Source organism: Phaethon aethereus, assembly GCF_964289735.1.
Source record: "Phaethon aethereus genome assembly, chromosome: 17".
NCBI classification, from domain to species: domain Eukaryota; kingdom Metazoa; phylum Chordata; class Aves; order Phaethontiformes; family Phaethontidae; genus Phaethon; species Phaethon aethereus.
In genome coordinates, this window is record NC_138593.1 from 14285213 (window position 1) to 14308927 (window position 23715).

The 23715-nt window shown below is 42.6% G+C and overlaps 1 protein-coding gene across 1 annotated transcript in view; it reads left to right on the forward strand.

The window, feature by feature from the left end:
- FBXW8 (F-box and WD repeat domain containing 8) overlaps positions 1-23715 on the forward strand; it is a gene marked incomplete at its 3' end in the record, with an annotated part of 55155 nt that overhangs the window by 26389 nt on the left and 5051 nt on the right. Inside the window, exons 6-8 of the mRNA XM_082007843.1 lie at positions 6777-6973; positions 8477-8686; positions 22125-22252. Coding sequence (XP_081863969.1) covers positions 6777-6973; positions 8477-8686; positions 22125-22252 — 535 coding nt within the window. The remainder of the gene's footprint in view (positions 1-6776; positions 6974-8476; positions 8687-22124; positions 22253-23715) is intronic.

Sequence of the window (23715 nt, forward strand, 5' to 3'; positions counted from 1 at the left end):
AGGAACTTTGTACACATAATATCTTTGATCCTGGCTTTTCTGCGTGCGAAAGCAAAACCGAAGATGAGTAATCCAAACAAAATCTCTAATCCGTATATTTTATTTTGGAAGTAAATTAAATGTTTCATATGTGGGGGGAAAAAAAGTTTTAAGATAATCAACGTCCTTAGCTGTTTTTCTAGAATGGATCATGCTAAAATGGTTTTCTGTGGCTAAAGATTATTGATAGGCAATGTTTTTGGACAACAGCAAGTCTGGTATTACAGAATAGTCATTATTTACTCAAGCCACAGGAAATTGTAACACAGTGATAGTTTTAAGTGTTGGCTCTCTGTCCAGTGTGCCAAACAATGACTAGCAGAGGGTCTTTTGTTTGTTTTTTCTAGTCTCCCTAACTGACTAATCTGATAATTTGTCTAGGGTTTTTTTCTGTCATATTCCTTGTTGTCAGTCCTGTGTGTGCTGTGACTAAACTAGTTTACATAAAGCTCGGCATCTTTTATTCTTTTGGGTAGAAATTTTAATGGGCTCTGTGATATGGCAGTTTCTCTGATTTGAGAAGCCTGGTCAGAATAGATTAGTTTCTATGTGAATAGGGAATTATAAAGACTGATTTTTAGAAATGTTTACTAACTGGAATCTGAAAGCATATATTTACAGTTTGGTGGAGAGAATTATTTTAAACTTGGGGAGGGGGAGGACGACTTTGAAGATAATGTGTTTGATTGTTCTTTGTTGTACTTTTCCAGTTCCCTTTTCTCTTTGTTTGTAAGTTTGACTAACACAGAGAAACCATCTGCTAGTGTTGGAGGTGGTGCTGTCAGGCAAAGAGTCTAGACTTCTCTGTCGAATCCCTGGCTCGCAGACTCGTTCAGATAACATCAGTTTCTCCCAGTTCAACAGAGCTCACGCAGCGATGTCCTTGGCATCCGATCACAGGGAAGAGCTAACAGGCAAATTCTGCTCGTGCTGTGCCTGCCTTACAGCACTGTTTTGCTGGTTCGGTAGTAGCAAACGCTTCCCAAGGCATACGAAATATAGCAAGGAAAAAGATTTGTCTTACTGGGATGCCTGCATCCAAAGTGAATTGTAACTCCGTGATGGCACTAAAGAAAAATTGAATTGTGACTTCTGGTGAATGTTTCCGACAGCATCAGCCTCTGAGAAACAAGCTGCAAGGAGAGGTAAATGAGAGAAAAACGTGTGGGGAGAAAATGAAGTTCCCTCCGCCCATGCCAGTGCTCAGCGGGGCCACTGTGTGTACACCTGGGGCAACGGGACTTGGCAACTTGATCCACAGTTGTGATTTTTGAATTCCGACCCACTGGCCTCATATTTCTTCTGCCTTGTTTCCTATTGTCAGCACTGGCAGTCCTCCAGTTTGATTTTACCACTAATTGTGTTGCACGTTACCGAACTGAAATGAATCAAATCAAAATGCTTTTCCTGGAGCATTAGATAAAGCAGGCGAGGGTTCTGGGTAATGAGCAGATGCTGCTAATGCAGGGACAGCGGAGGCCTTGCCAGGACTCCATCTGCTCCATGCTTGCCTGACTTTGGCTTTGAGCCACAGCTTTTGGGAAACAGCAGTCTACTTTAGCCATCGCGCTCCCCCCACCGCCCTCCGGAGTCTCATAGTTAGACTTGAAAACAATGTGCTGCAACAAGAGAACATACTTTTTTTTTTTTTTTTTAAATGCTGTGCTTCGTACCGGTGTAGGCATGGCGGGGAGATGCCGTGCTGTCCCTGTTGATGGTAGTGCTTTGAGACCGGTTGGGAGGAGTTAGCGGTACTTCACAAGTTGCAAAGTAGCAACCTGGAGCAAAGGAAGGTGGTTTCTGCAGGAATCAGAAGTGCTCTTGCTTGTTGGCAGGCTCCAGGAAGGGCATTTTGGCAGTGCTACTTTCTGGGACTGGAAATCTGCTGTCTTGTCCGTTCTGATGCCCTTAAAGCTGCTTGCGGATGTTGTCCCTTCTGTACCCTCCTTGCAAAGACAGAAATGGAGTAATGCGTTCAGAGTCTTTCCCGAAGTGCCAGCACATGCTGTAAGACAGCAACAGCAGGGAAACAGGCTGGCTTGAATAAAGGAAGAAGTTTTTGAAGAAAACCGCTAGTAGCATGCGGTAGTATATTTATTCCCATCAGATACATCCAGGTGGCTGTGGAAGCAGAACTCTTGGTTTGGGTAGATGGCGTGTGATTTCACATCACGGCCGGGGAAGTCTGCTTCTTGAGTCCCCAAGTGGGGAATGAAATACAGGCTTTCTCATCTATGCCTTTTCTGAGGAACTGTACAGGGACGGCGTCATTTGGAAATCTCTGTAAGAAGAGTGGTGGAGGTAAAACCTGACAACGTTTGGTGGAAACTGCTGCGGTAACGGTAAGGCAAGGGCATGACTCTTATGACTGAGGTCTAGTCTTGTGCTGTTCAGTATGGTAAGTAGATTGCTGTACCTGCTGAAAGTTGAGAAACAGTGTTGCAGTGAAAAAAAAATGTAAAATTTTAGTTAATAAACACCAAGCATCTGCTAGGGTCAAGCTGGCTGTGTGTTGGTGGTCCCTCCAACTAGAAACGCATTTGCGAGAAAGTCAGAATTCAAGATAAGAAGCTTTGAGACTTCAGCCTGGTGCTCATTTCCACCTGTGTATTATGTCTACTGTTTGTACTTTGTAGAATCGTGATGTTATCTGAAGATTATAAGGAAAGAAATGAATATTCGCAGCTTGGAGAAAATATACGTGTAAGAAGTGCTTTCAAAAGGTGAAAAGGAATTTTATTTTGTTTAAATCAAGATAGGAAGTGGCAAGAACAGCAAAACATCATGTAGACAACGTGAATTAAGCAGCTTCTGGCCTTCCCACACAACTGTGCTTAGAAGCTGAAGTGTATGAGCATGAAAACCATCAGCATGTCCAGGTTCCCTGTTATAGCATATACAAAATTCTGTCTTCGCTTTTTTTTTCCTGCAGATAACGCACACATAGATTGCTCTACATCTCTTCTAAGGCTGACAGCAACTGCTAGCCATATCATCTTAACGTGGAAGAGCTGATGTAACGGGTCATTAGGATCTGGACTAGGATCTTCTGCATAAAAACTCATCCCTCCCTCCACTTAGCCCAAGGGTTTGCTGTTAGCAGGTAGCACCAGCGGGCAGCTGTCCTCTGCTGTGGAGCTCTGTCCTCTTAGGAGCTGTGACACGCCGTATTACGCTGGCGAACACAGCCAATATAATATTTGCAAATGTGATTTACCATTTTTTGCCTCTGTGTTCATGCTGCCTTGCCCTGTTACAGGATTAGAGTATTTTCTAGGAAAAGAGATTTTTTTTTTTTTTTTGGTGGGAAAAGTATTCCTTTTTATACGAGCGAGAAATCTATGTGAAAACAGGTGTAAAAACGAGCTGCTTTTGCCGGATGTCTTCTGTGCTTCCAGCTGCAGAGAGGGGAATATATTGGAGACAGGCACTGTTAATGTCAGTGGAGAACAGCTTCCAGTCATTCACCGTTGATGTAGCAAGAGATGTGCAAGACTGGCTGATGCTTCCTAAAACTGGAGTACAGGCAGGGTCAGCAGCGTACTGTGTAAGGCACACTAGACTCGTAAAGGTTTTATCCAAATGCCTTACAGTCTGGAGTGAATTGCAATGAACAGACCTTTCATCAAGCCACGTTTCAACAATATATTGGGTTAGAAGTTACAAACCTGAATTCTTTGTACAATCTGGGCCGAAGTGGTAAACAAGATGATGGGTACAGTGACTGTAATGCCAAGTGTCAGCAATTACACCATCTTCATCAGCTTCTTGCACTTAACTCATTTCCTTGAGCCAAGATCAAATATAAGCGAGCTGTAAAGTCTAAATTGGTTTGAGGAGTGACTGTTAGCATTCAGTTGGAATAATCACAATTGTGGTGCAGATTTTTAGCATGCTGTGAAAGTATTGCTTATAATTTTGATTTAATGACTTTCTAACACTTTTTTAAGATTACAGTAGTGAAAAAAATACTGTATGCTTGCAACCTTAACTTCACCTTAGCAAAGATACTGCTTTGGAAATGAAGTACTGGTCACTGCTGGAGGCAGGAAGATAGACTATGTAAAGTAGTGATCTCATCTGCACTGGTAAATCTTACACCTGATTTTTTTATGTTGCCATATTAATAACTTTAACTGTAATAGTGGCTTTTTTTCTCTTACAAAGACATGATTGACTGTTGCAAAGGCTTGCACGCTAATAAATACATTTTGCTGTTTCTATAGTGAAATACAGACTATTCTGAGTAGCACTTCTAGACCTAGTAGTAGCTTTACCTATTGATAAATACAGTGGAGTGTTTGTTTTTTCTATGTAAAACTTGCTCATGTTTTCCTGCTGTCATGCATTGATGTGTACACCTGTTTTGACAATAGTGCATTTCAACAGAAGGTCCTTGCACGCAGTGATTGAAGCTTCTGACGGGTGGCAAGTAACAGATGATGTAGTGGCCATGATGGTGTTGGGTTGATGGTTGGACTTGATGATCTTAAAGGTGTTTTCCAACCTTAATGATTCTGTGAGTAGTACACTCTTTCAGAGGAGGGGAGAAACAAGGGGGACAAGCAATCCTTTTGCAAGCAAATAGTAGCTCATCCTAATGAAAGAAAATAGCACGTCTCTTGCACTTTGTGTTCCTTTTCAACTCTCCTTTTTACTCTTTATTTTGTGCTCCTTCATTAAATAGATGTTAACTTGTGACCTGACAAGTCACTTGTGTTTTTTTTATATTACCAGAGACGTTTTCATACCATATGGTGCGCCAGGTATTGCTATAATTTGTCTGATAAAATTTTTAGACATTTTGGACAGATTTTGCTATTGAACATCTGGTAAAAAAAAAAAAGAACCGATTGTACTATTGCATGGTCCATTTTCACTGTCTTCTCTTTTTGTGATGTTTGAGATGCAATAATAATAATAGTGGCTTTGTTGCCCAAATTTAGAGAGCAGAACTCTGAATTCTGCCTTTCCTTGCTTACCTGGTCAGAAGAGGGTTCTTAGACTTGAATGTGTTTAAATTGGCTGTCCTGGAGATGAGACTTGACCCGTTCCCGTTATTTTATACTGGAAGGCACAGAAGTGCCGCTGCTAAGCCTTCGCGTGGGGCAGACCGGGCTGCAAGAGGGAATTGTAGCCTGTGCTGTCTATTTGCATTTGTTAACTTGTTTTAAGCATAAGTGTGTGTTAGCATTCTGTTGGTTTTTTTTTTTTCATTCAAGCTAGCATTCTGTTTTTCAAAACCAGTTCAGCAGTTATTTACCTTTCAAGCAATTAACATAATTACCATTATGCTAAGAAGTAATTTTGGGAAGTTCTGCTCTGAGCCCTTATGACTCCATCGGGACAGTTTTAGTCGGGACTTATCTTTTTGATGGAAGCCTAATTGCAGTTTTGGCTTTGTGTAAACAAACAGAGGCAGCTAATTGTTTAGGCAAATAGCAGATTAATTTAAATATGCATCCCTAATAAACAAAAATGGTCCCCATTATGGGACTCATTCCCATGGCGAGGAATATAAATATTCAGTGGGAGTGCCATTAGACAGGGATCTTAAGGATTATCTGCATTATTTCACATGGGTAGCACTTTCCAGATACCAAATAATCTTTACAAAAGCAAACATAAATCAATTTAAACTCATTTAGATACCATTTCACTATCTGCAGTTTCATTACCACACTCTTGCTTCACCTCCTTTGGGACATGGGAGGAGTGTTTGCAAACTGGCATTGGTGCCCGTCCACAGCTGTCTGTCAGAGCTTTTATGTCTCCTTTTGAAGGAATAGCTACCATTAATCATTTCATCATTAATGGCCATGCTCAAGTAGCAGGAAGGCTTCTCCAGCCCTGTCTATCACCTCTGAAGATTGCTTCTCCGTTAATTCAGTGCAAAGGTGGCCCAGAAGTCTCCAATTCCGTCTGGCCCTTCTGTTCTCTAATACACTCCTGATTGCTTCAGGTTGCTCTTATTCAGATTATTGCTTTAATGTACTGTGCTTTTAAATAGAGTATCGGTGATCTGTGCCAGGAAAAAAGGCAATTGCAAATGTATTGTCTTTTGACTTGTACTCCTGTGTTCTGTGGGGTTTGTATTCTTCAGCTTTCTGAAAGCATTGAACTCTTTCGCATTTTCTGTTTGGGTTTTTTTTCAGAGCATCAGGATTAGGAGCTTTGCTGCCTGTTGTAAACTGTTAAAAATGGTATTAAAATCCCTGGCCTGATTGCTGTCTGCAGAGCTTCACATTCTTTACTTTAAAACTTCTCTGTGTGTAGCAGTGACTTAAATTTGAGTGGGGGTTCTTCCTCACTGTTTTTTAGAGGTAATTGAGGGCAATATAATATATTATATTATATATAATATATATAAGTATATAGTAGAGTAAAAATTTAGGTGTCTCTGTAAGTCTGATCTTCTCAAAATGTGGCAAAGAGAGAGAGTTCAAGCAGCCTTCTTCAAGGTAGATAACAATGTTACCTAAAAGTGAAAAATTAGGAAGTACTTGGAGAGCAACGAGCCTCTAATGCCAGAGCCCGTAATTTTGGAAAGTTTCCTCTGAACCTGATACGTGGTCCTATGCAGTGTCCTGAAGTTCTGGTTTCCTGCCCTACAGTCTCTGTTCTCTATATTAACCTTTTCCGTTAGGATGCTTATAAGCTTACGTCTTTAAATGGTCTTCTAAAGTTTTGTTAAATTCTAAGGTAAAGCGTAGTGTTTATTTTTATTTTGTATCCAGGAACCGTTAGTGTGTGGAGCCTGATGTTCGGGCGGGAGCCAATCCATCATTACCAGCACAATCAGAGGATACAGGCTTTAGCTCTTGGTTCAGAGAGTGCAACGGTAGCAACGGCATCTGGCTTCGAGGTCAAAGTGGAAAGCCCTAATGGTAGAGGATTCTGGCAAACTACAGAAACATTTGAAATCCAGAAATTGGTGAGTCTCCAGGCTACTCAGCTTCATTCCAGGAGCTCCTGATCCACTAATTATTTTTGGTACGGTTAAGAGTGATCTTGTAAAAATCTTACAAGAGTGTTGCCTGAACTAGATAACAGCATTATCAGCTAGAGGCTATGATTTTGAAGCGGGTTAATGGATGAGCCTTTCATCGCTGAAGAGCAAGGGTGAAATGCTGGCTTAAGCTACAAGTGAAAATTAGTAGAAGTCCATATGGTGCAGGAGGTTGGCTGTTTTTAATTATTTTTTTGTCAACATTAAACTAGGCTGGCTCATTTTGTAAATCAGTTTTCTCGCGTAGAATTGGAGCTAAAACTCAAGGTCTCATTCCAGATCAACACTATCTGATTAATTCTGAGGCAGGATATTGCAGAAGAGCTAATGGTATCACTTGCGAAGCTGTAGCTGATTGTGCAGCTTCTTTAGGTTGCACCTTCTGTCACTGAAGTTTTGAAGCTATTTCAATTAAAAATCAAGAGCTGTCCCATTCTCTGAAGTTTTATTATGTCTCAGAGTATCAACATTTTTTTGAAAGGGGAAGGAAGTGCCTAGGAATAAATTGACTCTCGCAGCTTCTCTCCTATTGCAAGAAGCCGACTGCGCAGCTAATGGGTATAAAGTTGTGATTTAAACCACTTGTCATTAATCCCCTCTTTCACAGCTAAGTCAGCCTTGCAATACTTAAATACACAAAATCCCCACACGTTTTAAGAGTTTTCCCAGTAAAAATGTTAAAGCAGTGCCACACACTCCATTGTAGTTGGATCCATTTTACTCTTGCATCTGCTTGCTGTGAAATGTCAGTTTGCCACACGTGAAAGACAGATATTCAGGACACCACACTCACTTCTACATCAGCTGTGCTGTTAAGGAGTTTCAGCCCTTCCCATGGTGAGGCTTTTCAGCAATGTCTTACCATTTACTGAAATGGGAAGAGCCGTGTCATTCTAGTCTTGTGACAGCAGATAGGGGAGCTGAAATTTGGGCTGTCCTGGAAATGTATGAGGACTTTTCAGCCTTAGTTCTGTTGATTTAGAGTGTATATATACATGATTTCAGGATAAGCATCCATGTTAGCTGCATGAATGTGGTGTCTCTTCTGGGGTACCATATTCACGTTCTGGCCGTGATATGTGTGTGCTTTAACCTTATGGCTTTCTGTCCTTCATCTGAACGAGTCCATTAAGTCTTGCTCCTTTCTTTGACGTGACATTTTGGTGTGTTCTGTTGTAATGTGTTCTGATTAGTTTTTTAAATGGCCTCATTCTAGAGACTGCCAGCTAGATTTCATCGTAGCAGTTAAACTAGCAAAAGTTCAGAAATAAAATTGATACTTGGTATTTGTCTGAAATGAATCCATAATTGGGATGATTCAAGATAGTCGGTAACCACACATCACTAGTTTGTTCAGTTTAGCATGTGGCAGTAGTGATGTAAAGGAATTTTTGGCTGTCATAAAAATAAAAAGTCTGCTCTTTTTAGGTCAACTTCCTTAATCTGGTTCCAGATGTTACGGGGAGTCCAGTGACAGTAGCAGCTGCAGAAGACATTGTCTATCTCCTGAAAGCAGAAGACCCTGGCAAAATCCTCCATTCTGTCTATGGTCAGCCTGTCACATGTCTCGATGTGTCTGCTCATGAAGCAGCCTTTGGGATCAAAACCTTTGGCTGGTTATTGAATGAGCCCAACCAGGTATTTAATTTTTTTTTTTTTTGGTAATATTTTTATACTTTCATAATTAACAAAGGAAAAAAGAGTTCATGCTACTGACCATTTCCTTCCTTGCTTATTCAGATTCTGACAGTAGAGGGAATATGTTTTTTAAATGCAAAAATCTGATGCTTCTATTAATTTTCTTCCGGTGGGCTGCAGTAAGGGATTATTGTTCAGCTAACTGGGTTCACCATAAATACTTTGCATTCTCTGCTCCTCAGTGAGTCCCAGCTTATTCAAATGTATCCTGCGTCAGTGGTCCTCTAGGGGGAACTCGTCTCAAAAAAAAAAAAAACCCTCCAAACCAAAACAACAACAACAACAAAACCCCAAAAAACAACCCCACCCCAAAAAGCCAAAACATGCCTCAGCCTTTCTGGTAAGGGCATCCTGAGCAGCATGTCAAGCCGTGTACATGCAAATGCGCAGTCTTGGGAGGATGCTGCTTTTTTTGTGTGTGTGCAGTTGAGTATTTGAACTAAGTTACTTCCAGTTTGGTGAGAGGTGTGATGGTTGTAATAACGGGATATAAATGATAATCCTAGGTTTGAAGCCCCTTGTGACACAGTCTGCTGCTTTTCTTAGCACATCTTAGCAGTGGCAGGGTAGATCAAAACCAGACTGTTTTTGTAACCCTGCTGAAGACTCATGGCTGAGGCATGCTTCTAATGCAGCTATTCTCAAACTTCTCTGCTTGCAGGAGGGGCGATTTTGGAATTGCAGACCCAAATAGGTAGCATAAATAATTGTATTTGAGGGGTTCAGAACCCTACCCGAGATCCCTGCAGCCTGCTCCTGGACACAGCCCTGCAGGGCAGGGACCAGACCTGTTTCCAGTTGCCTTGAGAAGAGTTTCTGTCCCTTTCCTGCATCTTGCCTAACTTTCCCATTCCCTAATGTCGTTCCATTTTTTTGTGGGTATACTTCAGGTGTGTGATGGGCTATCAGCAAAGAGGGAAGGAGAGTGCTTCAGGCAGGTGGAGAAAGAAGCAGGAGGTGAGCAAGCAGATGAAAGGAGCTGTGCTCTGTAGTGTACAAACGCAGCGTTTTCTTTGGCAAGCGACTAGAACAGGAAAGCTTTATTTAGGGCTACCTCTGTGTTAGGCATAAATGTGTCCAGCTGCATCTAATTTCCCCTTAAAATTCATGTTCACTAGGGAAATGCTGAGGCCACCATAAATACCTCTAGGGTTGAGAGATGCTGCGAGGCCATGCTGTCTTTATTAATTCCTTTGCTGTCCTAATCCAATTCTTTTCCCTACAGAGGTGGGAGGTTAGAAGGTAAAATTGCCTCATTCAGGGACATTACCTCGGTGATCGCCTTTGTGCCTCGTAAAGGAATAGAGAAATCTACTTAGGCCCCCGAGCGTCACTCTGTAAAGCCGGACATATTTCCTAATTTAGTTCTGAAGTATTTGGCATCTGATGGCAGATTGTATTAAGCAGTGCATCAGCGCGCATCCTAATCAGAGAGATGGGACTGAAGTCGTCCAGACGGCTGCGGTGTGTTTGACAAGGACGCTTGCTTGGCATTGCCGCACCAGCTGACATCACGCCGGAAATTAATTACTAATGTCTATTATGATAATTATTCACCTCGCACAGACGTGAAGAGACTTCGCATTGGCTGATTACACTGGTCACAAGTTGACAATCTGTCTTTAGGAGAGCTTTCGGTCTCAGAAACGTAATGATGAAGAATTCCAGCCCCGTTTGCTGCTGGCTGTGTTGCTGTAGTGGGAAAACTGTGTTTCTTCTCAGTTTGGGGTTTTCTTTGTTTTTCCTGAGGGATATTTTTTTTCTTTAGTGTAAGCTCACAATCCTAATGCTACTGCCTAGTAACCTGCTTTCTGATGAAAATATAGTTAGGGAAACCGTCTTTTTTCCTCTCTCTTTTTTAATCATTGTCTAATTTTAACCAAATTTGACAGCAGAGTAGAGATCTGAGGCATAAATTTTGTAGGAACTTTTATGTTGGAGAAGAGAAAAACATCAAATCTGTGGCATAGACTTGCCTACTGTTAGATGACAGACATCCATGCAGGAGAGAGGGCAGAATATAAATGCTTCATCTGTGAGAAGTTTGACTTTCACTTCATTAAGCATCAGGCAACTGATGTACGATGCTGTTTCTTGAAAGTTTGTCTGTTTAGTGCTCCTGGAGCTCTTTGTTTTATGTTAAGCTAAGAGAAATTTCTTTGGTAAGGGTTATTTCAGCTGTGTCAACTCAATGTGGAATGTACTATTTTTCTTAAATACGGAGTTCTGTGTTCCCACCTAGGCTTGTACATGGCTAATAATATAGACCAGATAATGAACCACAGGGAAAACCCTAACCCTGGCTTTCCCTTTCAGCCTAAAGTGGTGCTCGTGACGTCCAGTGGACATGCCTTGAAGGATGGTGTCTAGCGAATAACGTATTACCCTGTGTCATGCAGTTTGGAGACCCATGATCTTGACGCTGCAGCACATCACAAAGTCATGGCATTCACGTGTTTGAATCTTGGTTTTGATCATTGCGTGAAAAAAAAAAAATTTTTTTTTTTGACTCGGGCATCCACAGGTTTAGACTAGAGCCAGCTTTGGTCCTCTTCATGTCAGCGTATAAACCTCTTAAAGAGGTAGCACTGTGACTGTCAGGATTAACATCATCTGGTTTCTGATGCAATTATCTCGGCAATTGTAGGATCTGACTGAAGCTTTGCTCATAGCTGGTATATTTATAAGCTTGCTTGAATGGACCATCTGCTATCAAGTCAGTCTGGTTTCCTACTGTAGCCTCAGGTGAGCGCTCTCCTGCTTGTGGATTATTCCTCTGAAATTTATAGGTGCTTTATTCTCTTGGGGAGTAACCCAACTTTCTCCTGTACTTAAAATGTAGTTGAAATTTTTAAGGTATTCAACAGTTCTTGGTGATAGACAATAATCAAAATGGAACGATTTGGGGTTTTTTCCACTGAAAAAAACTTCATATAGTGTGCAAGATAATTTTATTTTAAACTCATGCAGCTGAAGAACTCTTCTTGTGTTGCATGTGCAGTTCAGAGCCTGTCAGTATTTTTGGTTGCTTTGTGCACCAACTTGAACCTTTATTTCAGAACAGATAGGTGGGGAAGAGAGGACTGAAAGGAGGACAGTCATTATTTTAGAGCCTCCAACTTAGAAACAGAAGGCTGGATATGTTGAGATCAGATGTCTTGGGAATTGTTACGCTGTCGCTTTTTCATCTCTTTTGAGCTGGCGATGGGCTTTGACTTGATGAATGGGGTTCAACATCACCTCTCTCTTCTCATCAGCGATTGAAATACTGCCTAGGTTTGCTCCTGTGTTTAATGTTTCCACAGAGTTCTTCAACTGCTTGCTCATGTGAGGGTATCCAGTAGAATTAAGCACTTGAAATGGATATAATGAACTAATATTAACTGAAAATAAATATTTTCAAACAATCTTTTAAATTGAAGTTCATACTCTACAGTCTCTCTTGGATGACGTATTTAGGTCATAGCTGCTTTATATAAGCTGTTACATCTTTCTTGCACCTTATTCTGACTAAAATCCTCCTCTCTGTTAACTGGTAAGCTTACATTGTCTTTTCTGATGCCATAAAGTCTCCAGCTCTTGTGGAGTTCCAAAGACTTCACATTTTTTTAAATCTTTATTTTTCTCATTTAAAAAATGTGGGTTGTTTTCAGTTTTGTTAACCACTGCGGCCCTTGTAAATAGTCCAGTTTTCAATAAATTGATCTTTATGAACTCTTGTTTTCATACCAGTAGAAGGGCAGATCTTACCAGTGACTGAATTTGAACATGCGGGACTTGCCCAAACATTTCTCTCTGGGGAGCCATAGGACTGCAGAGTGTTTAGCAGATCTTTGAAGGTGAAAGGTGTTTTTAAATACCTTTTTCTTTATAAACCATTTAATACTGTGTAGGAGAGACACGAGCTCTTTCTGGTGATCTGATCTGTGTAACCTTTTGTAAGTCAGGCACTGCAAGAAATACAGTCCAGCAGAGAGACCAGAAATTTTCCGTACCTAAATTTTGCACAGTGTATCGATTAACCCCTCTCTTGCTGAAAAGTAACAATCATCCATCTTGGGTTTTGTTTGTAAAAGACCAAAAATAATTTTGCAAGTTAAAACAAACAAACAAAAAAAAAAAAGAATCCCTTTTGTATTGGCCCATATTAATGACATTCTGCTTTTTGTTTCCTGTTTGTACGTTAATGGGGATACCTCAAAATTGGCACAGCTGCTTAGGTAAATGTCTCAGGTTTTGAAAATATAGCTGCTGGGTTGTGTCATGAGTATTCAAGGTGATAATCTTTGAAACCAAGAGAATTCATTCCATTTTTAAGAACTACCTTGCCTTCCTTTTCCCTGTCCTATCCTTAGGCTAAGGGAAAATGTGTTTCTGGGCTAGGGCTTGTTTTTTAGTGAGTGGGTGGTTCAGTGAGTAAACACAATATCTTTTCATCTCTGGGTACCTGAACTCTTACATCAGTCTTCAGCCACAAGTCAAATGAGTCTGGTGACCTCATGCCAGGCCCTAGCAGACATCTGTCCGCATCACAAACCCATCAAGGCTGGCAGAGTGCTGGCCGCTGGCAGCCCGGGCTCGGGTGGTGTCCAGTGCTGGAACAGCAAGGGTTGCAGGTGCGTTGGCAGAACCGCGTTGCCCAAGCTCGCGCGCTGCCTGCCTGCACAATGCTTGGCTCTACTTCTTGCTACCGGCTTGGAGTCTTGCTCTTTAACTCCAGTCAGATGAAAACTTAAAAGGAAAAACCAAACTACACTTTGTCTTTAGCTTTGTGTCTTAACTTCTACAGCAGGCATAGATATTTGGGGGACTAGGTAATGTGTACGGCTGGCTTTTTTTGCTGCTGGATTTGCTGCAATCTGTTCAGACTCTCTTATTTTTGCAGTCCTCTGTGTGGGTCTTTAAGCATTGCTTGAGGCTGCTTGGTGCCGCTTAGCGCATGCGAAATAAGAGTTCTCGTTTACTAGCATCAAGTCACCTTTAGGATGGCATGAAAGTCAATTTTCCACATGCTCGGAGAAACGGTTGTGTTACCAGCTTTACACAATGACTTATATCTGGCAAGAACTTGCAAAATAGTCTCTCTGGCTGATTGTCAAAAATTACATCATATTGGAGTAAACTGCTTTTAAATCAAACATCCATTATTCATGTATATTAACTGCTTTTTTTTTTTTTAACTGGCTGTTTTGTGTATGATTTACTCTTTTTCTTTCTCTCTGATTGTCTGTCTGTCTCCCTCGGCTGCTCCTTTTAAATCTTAGCTCATCTTTAAATTTATGGAGCCAGAACACTTATCTCTGTGTACAAGTATCAATATGCTGACCTTGCATTTGTTAATAGTAAAATTTTTTTGTTGTTGTTGCAGTGTTATGTGCCATATTTACAGTAGGCAATTCAATACATTTGCACTGGGAAACTGTGCCCCTGAGGCTTGTAAACTTTGAAAATACTCTTTTTCCACATCCCTTTACAAATAAAATCCAAACTTGCAGCAGTGGGTACCATATGTTGTACTTAATTTGATGACTTCTGCCGTAAATGCATATGAAATAGCCTTGTCACTTTTGTAGATGCCCTTTGAATTGAGCAAAACCCAGATCCCTTTTTATTCATGGTGGACTTGAAATTTCATGACCCTTTCTTTTGTTGGCAATATTTGTGTGTATTCAGGCAACGTTTTTCTAGTTGGCAGAGGGATGGGCAGAAGGAAAGGGGGAGAAACATAATCTGAAAATAAATGCAAATTCTGTTCCCAGTTTTGCTGCTTGCTCCTCTGCATCTTTGAGCAGCTCAGATTTTTGTTTGTTTGTTTTGGTCCTCTGTCTCTAACATGACAGCTAGAAACCTCTGTCCTGGGTGGTTCGTTCTGAGAAAGTGGTTCTTGAATGTATCCTGTGTGTTACTCAGTAAGGAAAAGGGTGTAGATTTTGAGTGTGGTTTCAGAGTGTTCTTTTTGCTAATAATACTCTGTTCAACCCTTCATCTAAATGCCCAGTTGTGGGCATTTAGATGATTCTGGAATCTTCATTCTGGAAGAAACAGATGGACCCAGTCTATTAATGCATGGCTCTGTGGCTGGTGTCACTGCCACAATTTTGGGGTTTTTTTGATAATGGGATGACCTACATGATGCCAGGCTTGCTGATGTCAGATGAACTCACCTTTCTCAAAGCAGGATGAGGGTCCTTGCTCACGAGCTCATTGACAGAGCTTTAAACTAGACTTGAAGGGGGAGGGGGATAATAGGCTCATCCATGACAAGCTGTGGGGTGACAGGCCAAGGTTAGAGGGATGGGGTGCTGGCAAGGGCCCTCAGCTGCTTGCTCTGAGATGTGCTGGCTGCACTGCAGCACACTTGAAGTCTTACAGAGATGAGCCAGGGGCTCCTGAGGTAATAGGAGCCAGCAGGAAACCACCAGTAAAATACCTCAAAGGAACTAAAGGGGTTCCTCTTAAGAAGGTGATATGGCTGACAGCCCACCTGAAGTGCCTCTACATCAATGCATGCAGCATGGGCAACAAATAGGAGGAGTTGGAAGACACTGTGCAGCTAGAAAGCTATGACCTAGTGGCCATTACTGAAACTTAATGGGACAAATCCCACGACTGGAGTGCAGCTATCGATGGCTACAGGCTGTGTTCAGAAGGGACAGCGAAGGAAGGAGGGGTGGAGGCGTTGCCCTTTACATCAAGAAATGGATAGAGTGTGAAGAGCTGTCTGAACAATAGCCACAAGCAGGTTGAAAGCTTATGGGTAGGAATCAGAGACCGAGGCAACAGAGGGAACCTTGTGGCTGGTGTCTACCACAGGCCACCCGATCAAGGGGAATCCATTGATGAAGCCTTTTCACTCCAGCTACAGGAGACATTGTGCTTGCAGGCTCTTGTCCTCATGGGGGACTTCAGCCACCCCAAAATCTGCTGGAAGAGTAGCACGGCAAGCTGTAGGCAATCCAGGAGACTCCTGCAGTGCGTGGAGAATAACTTCTTAAGCCAGATAATAGACAGCTCTATACCTGTTGGTCACCAATGCAAGTGAGCAAATCTGTGACATCAAGACTGGAGGCAGCCTGGCCTGCAGTGGTCATGCACTGGTGGAGTTGGCAGTCCTGAGGGATGTGGGGCAGGTGAAGAGTAAAGTCGGGGCCCTGAATTTTAGAAAAGCAAAATTCCAGCTCTTCAGGGAGTCAGTCATTAGGACCCCCTGGGAAACTGCCCTCAGGAACAAGGGAGCAGAACAGAGCTCGCAGATCTTTAAGGATGCTTTCCATAGAGTGCATGGGCTCTTGATCCCCAGGTGTAAGAAGTCAGGAAAGGAAGGCAAGGGATGGGGTGGATGAGTCAAGACCTACTGGTCAAACTAAAGGGCAAGAAGGAGATGCACCGGCAGTGGAAGCAGGGACAGGTATCCTGGGAAGTTTATAGACATGCTGCCTGGTTGTGTAGGGATCGGGTTAGGAAGGCCAAGGTGCAGCTGTAGCTGAACTTGGCAAGGGATGCAAAGAATAATAAGAAGGGCTTCTACAGTACGTCAGCCAGAAAAGGAAGGTCAAAGAAAGCGTACCTTCCCTTACGAGCAAGCCTGGCAGACTGGTAGCTCAGCTTCTTTGCCTCAGTCTTCACTGGCAGGCTCTCTTCCCACACCTCTTGAGTGAACGGACCACAAGATGGGTACTGGAGGAGCAGAGTCCCTCCCACTGTAAGAGAAGATCAGGTTCATGACAGCCTGAGGAACCTGAACTTACATAAGTCTATGGGACCTGAAGAGATGCATCCCAGAGTCCCGAGGGAATTGGCTCATATAGTGGCCAAGCCAAAATAAGTGAGATGTATATCTGTGATATTTGAAAAGTCATGAAGTCTGTGGAGACTGGAAAAAAGGGAACTGTTGCACCCATTTTTAAAAAAGGCAGAAAAGCGGACCCTGGGAACTACCGACCTGGCAGTCTCACCTCTGTGCCTGGGAAGATGATGGAACAGATCCTCCTAGAAGCTATGTTAAGGCACATGGAGGACAGGGAGGTGATTTGAGGCAGCCAGCATGGCTTCACCAAGGGCAAGTTCTCTCTGACCCCAATCCAGTGGCCTTCTAGGATGGCGTGACCATATCAGTAGACAAGGGAGGAGCTACGGATGTTGTCTATCTGGACTTCTATAAGGCCCTTGACACAGTCCCCCACAATATCCTTCTCTTTAAATGGGAGGGAGATGGATTTGATGGGTGGTCTGTTGGGTGGATGAGGAATTGGTTGGATGGTCGCACACAGACGGTAGTGGTCAATGGCTCAATGCCCAGATGGAGATCAGTGAGAGGTGGTGTCCCTCAGGGGTCTGTACTGGGACCAGTATTGTTTAATATCTTCATCAATGACAGCAGGATCGAGGGCACCCTCAGCAAGTTTGCAGACAACACCAAGCTGAGTGGGGCGGTTGACACTGCATGGGGTGCTGGACAAGCTTGAGGAATGGGCCCACGTGAACCTCATGAGGTTCAACAAGGCCAAGTTCAGGGTCTTGCCCCTGGGTTGGGGCAACCCGCAGTATCGGCACAGGCTGGGGATGAAGGGATGGAGAGCAGCCCCACAGAGGAGGACTTGGGGGTCCTGGTGGGTGAAAAGCTGGACATGAGCCGGGAATGTGCGCTCATAGCCCAGAAGGCCAACCTCGTGTCCTGGGCTGCCCCCAAAGCTGCGTGGCCAGCAGGGCAAGGGAGGGGATTCTGCCCCTCTGCCCCGCTCTGGGGAGACCCCTCTGCAGGGCTGCGTCCAGCTCTGGAGCCCTCGGCACAGGAGAGACACGGACCTGCTGGAGCGGGGCCAGAAGAGGCCCCAGCAACGCTCTGAGGGCTGGAACAGCTCTGCTGGGAGGACAGGCTGGGAGAGCTGGGGGGGCTCAGCCTGGAGCAGAGAAGGCTCCGGGGAGACCTTCCTGCAGCTGCCAGGGCTGAGAGGGACTGATAAAGATGGGGACAGACTTTTTAGCAGGGCCTGTTGCGATAGGACAAGGGGTGATGGCTTTAAACTAAAAGAGGGCAGATTCAGACTAGATCTAAGGAGGAAATTTTTGACAATGGTGGTGGTGAAACCCTGGCCCAGGTTGCCCAGAGAGGTGATAGATGCCCCATCCCTGGAAACATCCCAGATCAGGTTGGACGGGGCTCTGAGCAACCTGGTCTAGTTGAAGGTGTCCCTGCTCATGGCGGGGCGGGGGGGGATGGGGGACTAGATGACCTTTAAAGGTCCCTTCCGACCCAAACTACTGTACAATTCTATGATAAATAAGAACTAAATATACTGTGTATGCAGCGTGCTTTGCCCACTTCTGAGAGATAGCTCAATTTTTACCAGCCATGCAATGTGGTAACTTCTGACAAGGAACAGAAATGGGATTGCAGAGGGAAACTAGCTATTTCGCAAAGCAGTTGTCGGCTGGCTTTCAGCCAGGACAGTGGGTTGAACACCCCTGCTCTTTTTGAAAGTACCACAGGCTCTTTGATAACAAGCGCTTGGGGATTTGTTGTTTTAGTGTTCCATCCAAAAAAGACATCTCCAGCAACACAGGATCCCAGAACACCTGCTGGGGTATTGGACATGCATGGAAGAGTTCCATCAACAGCATTTCCTTCAACTCCTTGGTTTTTCTTGGAAGTATCTCAACCAGAGTACATCGACCACGCTTGACCTCACTTAGCTGCAAGATGTAACGAAGCTCCCAGCTTAGCTATTCTGACTACAGAGACTTTAATTCTTTGTGAATTAATTTAGTCGTCTTTCTTGAGTTCTTAGAGAGCATTTAAAGAGAGTTCCCCATACCCACTGCTCTGCAGTTTCGTGAAGGACAGTAACTTTTCCTTTCTTCCTCTGCCTGGTCTCATGAGTTTGCCAGCTTCTTGGCGCATCTATCTAAGAACAGTTGAGACTTGCCTAACTCGCACAGTAAAGAGGGAAATTAGTCTAATGCACTGCCTTAACAAAAGAGAGAGTATGAGCATGAATAATTAATACCACTAGTCTGTGGCAATCGCATAAAATGAAGTCCCATTTGCTCAGCCTTATTAAAAGAGAGAGAGAGAGAGGGAGAGATGGTAAAGGTCGTTAAGGGACTTGTAACATGGAAAGAATCGCCTCTGAGATGGATAATGTGTTTTCTAATCTCTGTGGTCTTTAACTAAACATAATGGTAAAGGTACTCTGGCTATTTCTGGCTTGTTGAATTATTAAGCATTCTGGGAGATTGCTTGGCTCTTGTCCAATAACTTAGACTTTTTCATTTGAACAATGTTGATAGGTAACACTTTATTTTGTGCGTTAGATCCTGATACATCTGCACAGAGTATTTAATGCTTTTCCTCCCTCGTGTCCCTGCAGCCCCACTGGGGGAAGGGATGCTCGTTAGCGTGTTATCCCAGGGTACTTAATTTCACACCTAAATGCTCTTGGTTTACTTACCTTCGGTTTGGTACTTATTAGGTCACTGGTCTTGGGTGTCCATTATAGGATTATAAATATCTTTAAAAGGGTAATCCCTTTGCAGTGTGCATTATAGGATTATAAACCTCCTAAAGATCCTATGCTTTATCTGCCCTTTAACATACAGGCTCTTATTTCAAGTCCCGATTGACCAGGTATTTTCATTCTTTTTCCTTGGCCTTTGTAAAGAAAATCCTTGTTGCCTTGGGGTAGCATAGGAGAGCTCATCAGAAGTGTTCTGGCACCTTCAAAATTGTCCTCAGTATGCTTTTAAAACCCCTGTCTTCAAGAAATTATTATTCAGACTTAAAAAAGCATTCTGAGTTGCTTTTGTTTCTTTGCCTATCAGTTTTTCAGGTTAACGTTTTGAAATTTATTTGCAGATCATAAAATTGCTTAAGATGGAAGTTGAATTTAAAGATAGGTGAAACTTGATTACCAAAATCATAAGGAGAATCTTTCTTCCAATGGTAGGGCTAACTGACCAGAAATACACATGTGCATTATAAAATTAAAAAAACCCAAACCCAACAATCTTTAAAAGAATGGAGGCTGACATGAGAAGAGAAGGAATTGGAGGGTGTAAGAGAAGATAAGACAAGCTTTTCTTCCAGTTTTGTGGATCTGAACCTTTACTTTTTAATGGATTCTCTTTCTTAGGTGGGAACACTTTAAATTGGTGGCCATCTGCAAGTTACGTGAGGAGAAATAAATAATTTTTCAGCTGGTGCTACCTACATGTGAGGATTGCCACAGGTCTAAAACTGAGACAGCAAGCAGAAGGATATGTAATATTTGCTCCGCTGTAAAACAGGGGAATCTTTAAATGCTATGTGGAAGCAATTTTTCATTGCAGTCTTGCATGGCCATAACTGAATTTTCAAGTATGTATCATATGTTTATAGGATAGATGGGAGCTATGGTCATTTAGATAAATTAATAGTTTATGGATGTTCTTTTAAGTATTAGTCCCAGGGGACTTTTGAGAAAGCAGCATTTGGCCCTCTCCTCTCCAGAGTGTTAACGTGCAGCTGGGAATGTGCAGTTCAGAGGCTCAACTGGGAGCTGGAATACGTTGCTGTTGACCTGATCATTTATTGTTCCTAAGTTGAATTCAGCAGTTTATTGACTTTATCTTTTGTTCAGAACTTTCCAAGTAGAAATTTGGTTGCCAGGCACAGATATTGATTTCCTTTGCACTGAAAACTGTGCAAAGTACCTTTGCCAGCATGTCATTATCTGTGGGTTTGGTTAGCGAGCTGTTGGAAGCTGTGCTGCAAGCGAGAACATGCTGTAAATTGGTCTTTACCTTGAATGCTAACATTTCCATGCAGTTTGTAGTAACTTTTTCGTAGGTATGGAAGTTTAAATTAATTTTTTAGCAACTTTTATGTCCTAAGTCTCCCTGCAAAGGTAGAGTCTTCCTTGCTTTACAGAGCTTGGGGAAAATGGCTTTGTTTTTTGGGGGGCTTAAGGATGAAAAATTGCATGCTAGAAACTGGTATTTGAGGCAGATAGCTTCACAAAGACAAGGCTGGGTAAGGGAAGTAGTTGGAAGATTGCAAATATTATAAGCAACTGAGGAAGTCTGGTATGAATGTGTCGATTCTAATAGGGAGCTGATAATATGTCTGGATCTTTAGTTGGGAGAAATGGCAGGTGGAGGAAACCTGCAAATCCTCTGCCTGCCTTTGCAGTATTCCTAGAGATTTTTAAAGCTTCACTTTTGTTCCTTACAAGATGATCTCCTGCTCTCTTAATTCAACCTTTCAGGTGCTTACTAAAATTGCACAGGTAGGAAGTAAAAGGCTGGGCAGCATCACTATTGCTGTTTTGGCAAATGTTGAAATAATATGTACAGATAGCGTAATATTTACGAAGCATGCAGTGGATTTAAGAAAAATAGAAGTGAAGAATATTGATGTGATGTTGACATAGCCATGCTGATGTTGCCATGGAAGCCATAAGTTCTTTCTGATGTTTTAACTACCGTTACTCTTTTCACGGTCATAGGTTTCTTTTAAATTAAAGGAGCATCACCGTGAAATTTAATAACGTTTATGAAGTTACGTAAGACTAGGTACTGTGCTGAGCTCCAGCGGGCTTTGACCAGTACATTTTTATGTTTCTAAAAATACTTGCTCTCCTAAATTGAAAGGCCCAAACAGATAAATCTCTTCTGGCCCCACAGGAAAGATGGTGAGCGTGATTAAACCGATCGCTGCGCAAAGGAGAGGAGGGTGAACAGACGGGAAACAACTCCTACCTCTCCTCCAGTCTCTGGTCGAATCATCTTGGATGTTGCTTGAAATCAGAGTTGTTTTTATTCCTTTCCCATCTGAACTGCCTCTTCAGATGTAATATTCCTCTTAATCTGTTTCTGCCACATGATCTGTACCAAAGCTATCAGCAGGGCCTGTCAGCACTGAGTCAATGTTCAGTTCTGCTCTTCAATTTTTGCTCTATTTGACTGAATCTTTCTTGCACAGTCCATCTGTCTAAACCTTCTAAATGTTGATTCTGTTTACTTCTGCTACTCTTTCAAATATTAAAATTGATGAAGAAACTATTTGCTTTTCCATGTAAGCCCTAAAAATTTGACCTGGAGAAAATCTCTATGGCTTGCTTTGCCTGCCCGAGCGCTCTGCCGTTCTGATACTGGTTGGCAAGAGCCGTGCATCCCTGCTTCTTGATGCATTCCGTTGTGCAACTGGATTTCCTTATTTCTGAGGGTGTTGTTGCCCTTCTTAATAGAGGTAGATCTGTATCTTGGTTATGTATTAGCATATTGAGAAATAAGTCCTGCAAACCGTCTCTGATGTAATAACCCTGCTGTACTTTATGCTGCAGCAAAATGTAGTTGTGCTCATGCTACATTTAGCTGGTGTTTGTTCTTTCTGTGACAGATTCTTCTTTACAATCTGGAAACAAGTCAGTGTCTGAAGAAGATGGGCAACTCGCTAGGTGACTTTACGTGTGTCAACCTCCAGAACAGTCCTCCAAACATGCTTGTTACAGGCAATAAAGACAGAAGGTAGGTACTACCAAGAGCTGTAACCCATCTCAAATTAGCTTACTTCCTGTCCTGCTGTCCTACGTCTGGACCTGCTAGAATTTGTTTCTCCTCTAATGTTTCAAATGCAGCCTGCGTGATCTTCAGGAACAAAATATTAGGTAATAGTTGGATGTGGCTGCCAGTTTGCTTTGTTTCAGAAAGCTCCATGGGAAGACTTTCTTTTTAAGCCATTTGGTGGACGCAGTTGGTGTACAGCCCAGCGAGACCACTTGGAATATCTTCCACTTCCCCACCACCACCCGCAAAATTAGTTTGGCATTTAAAAGCTCACTTTCTGATATTAAAAAAATAACCTAAGGGATGAATCATGTAGGATGAGATGGGTCCGTCTGCCAAATGATGTCAAGAGTGTATTTCGGAACACTGTGATGTCCCTCAGGTGACAAAAAAAAGAGACTTTCATATGAACAGATTCCAGCTTCTATTTAGCTGATTAGCAGCTTTCTCTTTAACTCCTTGGCTTGGGGAGTAGGATTTTCCCAGCACAATATCTGGTGCCAGGAATGGACGCGCTGGGAACAGTCAGTGCGAAAGGATTAAAGTGCTTAAAAAGACCCTTTGAGTCCAATTTTTAGATTTTCTTTTTTTGGCTAGTTATTTGTGGGGTCTGATCCAGTGCACCAAAGGAGATGTGGGATGGCGAGGAGCCAGTCTCTAATGGCTCCCTGTTCCTTCCTTCCTCCTTTCTGCACTGGGCATCAGGCTGCAGGTGGTGGTCTGGTGTGGTGGTGGGTATCAGATTGTAAGGCGGATACTTCCCTTTGCCAAATCCCAGACCTCTGTCCCGCCAGTGCAGCAGCTTGTAAAAATGATTATTTTGTCAAACAGCTTTTTTTTTTTTTTTCTTCCTTCTCAGTGAATAGGCAGTGCAACCAAACCTCACACTTTCTCAGCAAAGAGGATGAAGGAAATATCTGAAGTTTGACACGTGTAATTGAATACTTGGGAGTTTTTTTTCCTCTAAAAGCAGATAATTGATTTTTCCAAAGCACCCCAGTAAAACTACCTCCAATTTTGATCTCTTGCACAATGATGGGAGAGATAAAGTTGATAACCTTTAAGTGAGCTTTAAATTTACTCCCTTCATACTGGAGTACATGTCTGTGCCCTTTCCCCTCCAGAAAGCTTTTCAGTTTTTCAGCTCAAGCATTGACCGTGTTCAGGTGTTGGCTATCACTGAAATAGCAAGAAGTTAGGAATCAATAGTTCAGCAAGTAAGTTTGGCATCTAAGAGACAAGACCACCCGTATCTCAGAGATCAGTTCCTCATGTGGTGCTGCGTGAAGGGTGTTAGTAGGTGCTGGGCATCACAGGTGGGATGTGGCGTGAACCTCCGTAGCCGCCTTATGGAGCAAGTGTACTAAATAGGGACTTTGCCGTACGAGTTCAAACTCCTGATGGCAAGTGAGGAAATGTATTGC